The 9,405-nt window shown below is 45.6% G+C and overlaps 1 protein-coding gene across 1 annotated transcript; it reads left to right on the top strand.

Moving 5' to 3' along the window:
- The first annotated feature begins 2,145 nt into the window (after positions 1-2,145).
- LOC136427362 (uncharacterized) lies at positions 2,146-9,346 on the top strand. The gene is made up of 4 exons (XM_066416184.1): positions 2,146-2,882; positions 3,963-4,118; positions 5,288-5,483; positions 6,938-9,346. The coding sequence occupies exons 1-4, from the start codon at positions 2,460-2,462 to the stop codon at positions 8,632-8,634; spliced, it is 2,472 nt and encodes an 823-aa protein (XP_066272281.1). The 5' UTR covers positions 2,146-2,459; the 3' UTR covers positions 8,635-9,346.
- The last annotated feature ends 59 nt before the right edge of the window (positions 9,347-9,405 follow it).

Below are 9,405 nucleotides of genomic sequence, written 5' to 3'. Positions count from 1 at the left end.
TTGGTAATATAGGACGTTAAATGGAGGTCCCGTTTTTAGGAGAGCCACACATCGAGCACGTTAAAGAACCCAACACACTTATCGAAAACAGTAGGGGATCTCCCCGGTGTGAGATTGCATAATTGATCTTTATCGGTATCCCTCTCTTTCTCAGTGATAGATGCCAAATGTTTGAAAGTGCTTTCATGCAACGAAATGGATTTACAAATTTCGTCGATTATGCAAATTAGTTCCTGTTTGGCATAATTAGCATCTTATAATTACCATGCCAATTATTAGATTCACTTTTAAGAATTAGCTATCTTCATTCCAATCATAACAGATGAAACCAGAGTACTATCGCCTTACTAGTCATGCCAGCTGTTGACATATATACAGACCCACCCCACAGCTGGCGTAACCGAAAACATAATCTTCTCGGCGAAGATAATACAGGCACAAGGATCCGAGACCTTGTACAAATAGGACGGCGTATCTGATGAAGGTGTTTGGTGCACAGGCAATCCTGGCCGACTCATTAAAAGACTCAGATTGACCTTTGTCGCGCTTTCTATGGTTCACGCAAGAATGCCAGTATTCTTATTTACCTCGGGCCTAATACTGGATTGACATTTGTCTGGGAAAGCACAAGAATGGAGCATTTTTGGGGCATTAACGTCCAATTCTAACTGTGGTGTTGATATGCGGTGTTTCTGACCGTGTTATTTCTAAAATGCTAGATTTATGTACCACCATTTTCTCATCCATAGTGTGAGAAAATTGCATATTCAACGTAGACCCATAGCCTTTTTCGATGCCGTAGGAGTAATGAGTAAAACACGTAAGAACTGGACTTTTGGGTATATTTAACATACAGCAGTAAGTTTTACGAAAATTAGCTTTGCTGTCCTTTAAACATTAATTGTGTGTAGGGCACGGTAATGGAAGGTGGAGCCCATCCCTCTCCTTCCACCGCATTTTTAATACCTCCCCAACGTAAATCAGGTACCCATTTTTGCACCTGGGTGGAGTAAGAAAGCCATGTAAAGTGCCTTTCCCAAGGACACAACTTCTAGCTATCAACGTCAGAAATCCAACCCGTGAAACTCAGCTCCCGGTGTCCGCTAGCCTATAGTAGCTATTCGGCTACTAGCATTTTTATCTCTATGAATATTTCAACATGTCTGCTCCCCTTTAATGATATACAGCTCGCGGGTGCGGGTAAGAGATACAGTTGTTATATATAAGCTGTTTTTTGTGTCAATTGTTTGACTAATTTCTTCCTGGAAGTTAAAAAAAGTGACCAACAATAGACATAATTTATGTAAATCATGGCCTCATCACTTGCATAATTTGTGGGGAAATGCTACAATGGGCTTATTTATTCAGATAAGACGTTCATACTTGTGTTCGTCAACTGAAGATCAGCTGATATAATTTATGCAAATAAGTCACTCGAAAATGTTAACACCGTTTGAAAAAGGTATGGGATCATGGACCTAGTTATTCTTAGCTCATCAGCCCACGGGATAATGTTCGGACTTACAGACTTTGATCGGATTGGTCAGGCCGAGTAATCACATGATCCGTCTCTCGCGTGGGACAAGCAGCACGTCACCGGAACGTACTGCGCCTGCGCGAAACGTTTCTATGCAGTGTGCATAGGGCGTTGTGTTCGCATACATAAGGATAATATCCCGTCTATAGTTTCCAAATATTGTTTCGAAAAAAATATCTTATGCAACGGGAAAAATTATGAGATTCTGCAGATTATGAGATTCTACAGAAACCTGGGTTTTCTGTTGTTTTCTGTTGAATGTTTGGTAAAGGTTGCATCATGATTTTACCCGTAACAGCTGTCTCGATTTTATAGACCTCACGCCCACCAGCGTAAAGAATTTCACGAACGAATGGAATATGTCTGGTACTTTCAAATGGTTTTACCTGCTTCAGTTTGTGTGCTAGAGGTCCAAGTGCTACGTAGCATTACGTAGCCCGTCTCATATTATGCATCTATCGTCATCGGCAGCTGATATGGGACGGAATTTCAGCAAAAAAGCGCTTAAGTGCCGTGCAAAAGCAGACCAGGTATAACGTTAAAACAAATACCAATGGAAGAAATGGAAGGTAATATAGTGCCTTTATATGCAGCCGTCATATAGCTTGGCTTGTGTATACTTCAACGGCGATACGGAAATCCGTTTGCTTCTATTGGAAGGGGGTCAATGCGTTGTTCTCCTTTGGATTACCATTATTTCCAAATGATTTAGTAATGACATATTGGTTGTATCTTTTTAATTGCAGCCTCTCATTGGTGAATACTTGAACAAGTCGTCTCTAAAACAATCTCGTCGTTCTCCGTGGTTGGAGACAGACACTGTGTAACAGTGGGGATCAACCTCCACTAACTGACCAGTCTAACCGGTCCGGACCTTTAAGCCTAGTGGTTAGCGCGTTGGATTCCGAACCGGCATCGCAAGATGGCTGCTGCGAGCGGCAACCTGTCAGGTATTCAGGACTCCAGCTGGACCGACCCGCCAGACTCCATGTGGAACAGTACAGAAGACGACCTGGACACCTTTCTTTCCCCCAACTCCACAAACTCAAGCGACGTCCTGGACTACGACTTCCCCCTGCCACGCTTCACTGACGTCACCATGGCCAAGATCATCATCGTTGCCGTGACGTTCGTCTTCTCGATCGTCGGTAACGTCACGTTCCTCATCACGTCATGTCGTCTGAGACGGAACAGACGTTCGCGACCCCTGCAGAGCCTGCTGGTGCACCTGGCCATCGCTGACCTCATCGTGACCTTCGTCACCATGCCGTCCCTGGGGATATGGTTCTACACCGTAGCCTGGCTGGCGGGAAACGGCATGTGCAAACTCATCAAAAGTCTACAGGTAAACTTTTCTTTTCTTGACCTTAATCTGGATAGGGGATGTCCCTGTAGCTCATCTAGCTTTAACGTGCTCGAGGCACCTCTTCTAACACCCATTTTACGTCCCTTCCGAAAGACAGGTGCAGCCCAAACCGAGATGCCTTCCCAGGATTGCACCGGGATCTCCCTGTTACCAACAAATTGGAGCCAGAAGCTCAACTGTAAATGCTGCTACTAGTTGTAGCCTCTATCAGGCTCCAGACGTGGCTGGAAAGAGTAGAGATCGGCCAAATAGAGGAGTTAGCCAGCCGGTAGATAGAGTTTGCCACGCTTCTATATGGCCAATTTCTACTCTTTCCAGCCACTGACTCTTTCCAGCTTCTACCAGGCTCCAGACGTGGCTGGAAAGAGTAGAAATCGGCCAAATAGATGAGTTAGCCAGCCGATAGATAACATTAGAGTTTGCCACGCCTCTATATGGCCGATTTCTACTCTTTCCAGCCACGTCTGGAGCCTGGTAGAGGCTACAACTAGTAGCAGCCTCACAGTTGAGCTCCTGGTTCCAATTAGTTGGTAACTGGGTGACCCGGTGCAATCCTGGGAAGGGCATCTCGGTTGAGGCTGCACCCGTCTTTCGGAAGGGACATCAAATGGGGTCCAGAGTTTGAGGAGGTGCCTCGAGCACGTTAAAAGGGAAGGGCTAGCAACCCCTCCCTGTAAAAATATACTCAGCTACTGAAACAGCAAGAAAACTTGCTCTCCTATGTGCCACCAGGCACTGAAAAGGGTCTGATCGAACGAACATAGATTTACGTAGATTTATTACAGGTTTGCGTAGCAAAACCTTTGTTGGATCCGTTGGCATGTGTGGTGGCCGCCATCTTCATTTTGTGACGTCGCAGGGGAGGGTTGTTTTTGGGGTCGCTAGCGTTCTACATGTACAAATCTATTTCTAACAAATCGACACACAACTATCACACATTCAACCCAAATAAAAACATTCAATACCAAGACCCCATTATCGCTAAACTAACAAAGCAAACCTGAAGTTTATGTAGCACAAATAGTTAACTCTAGTTACTCATGTTGTTTTCTCTTCCAGGTGCTGGGGTTGTATTTGTCCACGTATCTCACTGTGGCCATCAGCATAGACCGCTGTATCTCTGTGGTCAAACCCATGTGCCGAGACGCCGCCCAGCGGCGCAAGCACATGGTTGCAGTCTGCTGGATCCTCAGCATACTCTTCAGCATTCCGCAGGTCAGTTATTACCTTAGCCAAGAAGGTTATTTTTTAGGTGCCGTTTGTTTGTTTGTTTGTTTGTCTGTCTGTCTGTCTGTCTATGTCTGTCTGTCTGTCTGTCTTTCTGTCTGTCTGTATTTCTGCCTGCCTGTCTGTCTGTCTTTCTGTCTGTCTTTCTGTCTGTCTGTCTGTCTTTCTGCCTGTCTGTCTGTCTTCCTGTCTGTCTTTCTGTCTGTCTTTCTGTCTGTCTTTCTGTCTGTCTTTCTGTCTGTCTGTCTGTCTGCCTGTCTGTCTTTTTGTCTGCCTTCCTGTCTGCCTGTCTGTCTTTCTGTCTGTCTTTCTGTCTGTCTGCCTGTCTGTCTTTCTGCCTGTCTGTCTGTCTTTCTGCCTGCCTGTCTGTCTTTCTGTCTGTCTGTCTGTCTGTCTGTCTGTCTGTCTGTCTGCCTGCCTGTCTGTCTGTCTGTCTGTCTGTCTTTCTGGCACAGCATAACTTGAGAAGCTGTGGATGGATCCTTAGGATATTTGGTAGGTAGGTAGGTATGTAACGTTAGGGGTCGGGAAAACAAATGTCAAGTTCGATAATGGGCCCCATATTGACTTTCTAGGGTACTACAGCGAAACTTCCGGTTTTGATATCTCGTATTCTGGGCACTTTATGCGCCTGTTTTTTTGAGTGATAAATATATCTTGTTAAAAGTGTGTACAAGGTTTTCCGTAGCCCATACATCAAATTTAGGGATTTAAAAAATTGAAAACACATACAACTACCAGGGGACTGGGCCACTACTGTTGTGATTGCCCGAAGTCAGTGTGTGGGCCAAACGGAAATGGACGCCGCCCTATGCACCATCTAGCACCGGAGGGGCTTTTGGATAACTTTAACCTTGAGCACGTAAAAGAACCCACCACATCTTTCGAAAAAAGCAGGGGCATGCCCCGGTGTGAGTGGACCAAAAACATTCCGGCCTAAATGGGGTAGGGAATTTCCCGATCAGCCTTCGTAACTCCTGCTTCTCCTAATGGGTCAGTGAAGTTAATACTTGTCTCGAGCATTGATATTTCTGACCTAGGGTGAAGAAATGCTGCTATAGTAACAATTGAGCCGCCTTTCTTCGTAAATCGATGGAAATATCAGGCTCGTACGAATTGATTAAAAAAAAAAATCTCGTGTTTTTTCGAAATTTCAGGCTGTGATATTCCACGTGGAAAGCCCGGTGCCAAACTTCCAGCAGTGCGTGACGTTTGGTTTCTACACGGCGAAGTGGCAGGAGCAGCTGTACAACGGCCTGGTGCTGGTGGTCATGTACCCCGTCCCGCTACTCGCCATCCTGGTCTGCAGCGCCCTCACCTTTATACGGCTCAAGAAGGAAGGACAGGATAGAGGTTTGTGAACTCCCTGTTATCATCCTCCCAGTAGACCCGATATGTTCGTTACCTCCCATAGCGGCCCTGCTCTTCCGAGCCCCTGAACACGGTTCTGGCGACGTCACCACCAAACAGCTTTCAGCCAATCAGAGGGTTTACTAAAGCTCATTTTGAGCAAAGCCGCAAAGGACACTGGTAAGCTTTCAGCCAATCAGCTTACGTCTTACATCGCTACTTAATTATTCATGAGCAACCAACGACTGTTAGTGCCAAATAAGGCTAGCTCATTGATTATTCATGAACAACTGTCAGTGACGTCTCCAGAACCCTGAATCTCCGTTCAAAAGATCAGGGCTGAGACCGGGAGGGTTTGCCGAACATTTCCCGAGCGGGTTTCAGCGCTGATAAAGGAGATTGCCTGTTATGTACCAACTTAGGCCCCCTGACACAAAATTGGATTGTGTGACCCTTGGTTTTATCATTGAAATATGAGGCAAAATAAATAATAAAAGTCTTATATAAAAGACAACAAAACACACAAGACGTTAAAAAATCGTTCTTTGGCTATGAAATTAGTTGAGCAATTTGTCAAGTCTTTGGTCGTGACGTGGTCGCAGCCTATAGTTGAAAGCCCATAAGACCATAATTCAGTTTTATAAACTCACCACTTGAAAGTGTAATAGTCCATTAAAGACCTTTATAGAATAAAGTCATGTACGCTCTGCCGTCTTTGTCATCTGGCATCCTTATATCTGTATCCAATGACCTTAGCATATGTCTACCACACTTATATTCAATCTTGCAACAGGTATCTAACTATTCAAGTGCCTCACATGCCCCCCCCTGAAAACGATCTATGTAATAAACACTACCTGTACCAGCAAAACGTTATGAAAAAATTGAAATGAAATTCAGAGCTTTGTATTGATAAATGATAAACTCCAAATTCCGGTTCAGCCATTGGTGAATGCAGCGGATGTTGTCTGAAACGTCTGACCGTTTACAAAATTGTCCAGTTACTTGAGGAACGGTTATCTTGCATAAATTAGCTTGAAGTCTGGCCGCCATTGACGTAACTCTATGAAAAGTTTGTCACCTTTTTTTTCTGTGGGCCCGAATTCTCGGTTTAAGTACTACGTCATTTACGCTTCTGTTACTAGCCACATCTGGTTCAAATTATTTGGACCAGAAGCCCGGGTTCAAGCCCCGGGTAGGACACCTCTGGACAAGAGATGCATTGAGTCATACCAAAGACTTTATAAAAATGGTACATACTTCTGAAACAGTATGGAAGTTAAACACACTCCACTGCCAGTGGACTAGTCCCCTGCTGCAGTGATTGCAACACAGTGTGGCCCAGGGCTATGAAACGGAGATGGGCACCGCCCTATACACCTTATGGTGTGGGAGGATTTTAACTTTTTAACTAAGCATCATTACCATGTCTTACCAGATATTGTCTCTTGCATTAGACACGTTTGGGACCAGAAATCCGACACGAGAGCGACTCCTGCTGAAGGCGCGGAACAACACCCTGCGCACCACCGCTGGAATCATGGCGGGTTTCATCCTGTGTTGGACTCCGTACTTCGTCACCATGGTCTGGATTCTCTTCTTCAACTGGCAGATGGTTTCTCCCGTCGTGTTTGACGTCCTCTTCCTCTTCGGCATCTTCAACTCGTGCGTCAACCCGGTAGTGTACGGTCTCAGTATGTTCAAGGGGACCACGCACAGACCAACCCTCTCCCTCATTGAGTTTTCCAGCCCGTTTCTGACGAGGTCGGAGCGACGTTCAGCCTCCGTGTACAGCAGAATCTCAAGATCATACTCCCACGTGTCTCTATCTACAAGAAGGTCGTGGCAACCCTCCACCGACTCCCCGGCGTCTCCCCGCCCTGATGCACTGAACGGTCAGCACAGTAACAGCGCTTCTCCAGTCACCAGTAGGTACGGCGCGTCTAGTCGAGCCCGTAGGCGTAGCAGTAGACAGAAATTTCTACATCCCGACACACCCAAATCTCTTGAATCGTCAGCATTGTCGACAAAACATTGGTCAGATAATACCGCGCATTTGAAAATAACCCCCCTGACCCGGACCCACTCCTCTCCCTGTGTGCTGACCTCAGCGGAAGTGATTACGAAGTGTGTAAGGCCCAACCGAAGACAATCAACAGCATTGACTGTGCCGGTATTGCCGATAATCTGCCTGACACCTCCTCCAGAAAGCAGAAACACAGAGTTCGTGTTCGGCAACACCCTCGGTCTCCACGACGAGCACGCATGCGCAATCTCATCCACACGACCGCCAGTTGCCGACATGCCATACCAAACAGCTGTGGAAAACCAGGATGGACAATACAGTCTGTCTAGACAGCCGTCTAAAGTATCGATAGCTTCGACGCCTGACACACCAGGCTGGGAGACAACACCATGTCAGTTCGTCGGGAAGACCTGGGCCTCGCCATGTCGGTATGACTCGTTTTCTCCTGGTCTCCCTAGCGCGAGTTATCAAAGTACACGCATGCGCATCGCGGGACTCAGCATCTGTTTGGGAAACACTGGTCCAAACGGCAATCCCACAATCCCAGAGGAACATCACGCTGAAAGCGTACAGAACGCGAGGAACGATGCCCAAGAAACAAGGGTCATTGAAGATAACTCGTCTTCGGAAGCAGTGTCTTCTCCTACTCCGCTGCCTCGACTGTCGATCGTCGAGTCTTCGTGTGGCCAGACCGGTGGAGCGTCCATTTTGTGTTCAGATGGTAGCGTCCAATCTGTTTTTGAAAGCCCTCTGCATTCGCCTTCATGGAGTCCTGTCTGCTCCGTGGACTTTAGGCACAGACTGTCGTTGTGTTCCTTCAGAGAGGGCCGTCTTTCCTCAGATCCCTACTCTGCACTCCCCACAAAACATTACAGTGTCGACAACCTAAAGCTGTCGTCTCAGAATAGAAAAGCAAAACGAAGAGTGTCCAAGACTGTCCGTTTCTTGGATCAATCGACCGTTTCCAACTCCTCCTTGTCGTCAGAGGGGTCAAACTCGACAAGATCCGAAACTCACCAAGAAACCAAACCGGCCAAGAAACCATCTGGACGCCGGGCCTCCTTAGCAGATATAAAATCGAGGAAAGGGTGTCGGGTGAAAAGGAAGATATCGTCTATTTTGCCTTAAGAGACGTAAACATTTTAAGCCACGTTACCTCGCACATTGCTTCAAATCAAACTTTTGTTCAAGCTGATTTTCTTTACCGAATCTCTGTTATATCATTGTGTAACTGCTTTGATGGTAATATCCTTAGCCTGATAAGATAAGAGTTTGTTATGCAAAGCTTCAGAAGTAATTAATGTAATCCACTCAAGGCAGTAGAAGCAGAGGGTTGGGCTCCACCTTCCAATACCGTACCCTAGACACAGTGGATAACAACCCACTGTCCCTACACTACGGCCTCAAAGGCTATGGGACTACCTTTACCCTTTACCTCTTAATTAATGACAATGACAATGACAATGAACTTTATTGCATATTCATGCCAAGCATGGGCTAGATGCATTAGGTAACATAAAGTAAAAGAAATGGAACATTGTGCTATATTCCATTTAAAGCTACAGAGTCTATTCTCTCTTCTTGAAATTCACATTTGTATGGTCTGGTTCGATTGCTCACTTCTCGTCAACGTGATAACTTGATATTTGTTGGATGTCTGTGAAACGTGAGAAAAGTTACTGTTGTCACAAGTTATTCAGAAATTGATTCACGTGAGGATGAATAGATTATTTATTCTTTGTCAACTATCTTTTATGTGCTTCAATATGAGATGAAAAGGAAATGAAATGATGACTTCATTCTGATCCACAAAACAAAATGAAAGTGTGATGTTCGTTGACGACATTCATTTGATCTTGATTTCTTTAGTCGTGATTGTCAAAAAAATGTTGCGGTGAC

This window comes from Branchiostoma lanceolatum, chromosome 2 (assembly GCF_035083965.1).
Source record: "Branchiostoma lanceolatum isolate klBraLanc5 chromosome 2, klBraLanc5.hap2, whole genome shotgun sequence".
Taxonomy (NCBI): domain Eukaryota; kingdom Metazoa; phylum Chordata; class Leptocardii; order Amphioxiformes; family Branchiostomatidae; genus Branchiostoma; species Branchiostoma lanceolatum.
This window is presented reverse-complemented; position numbering and strand designations above follow the sequence as displayed.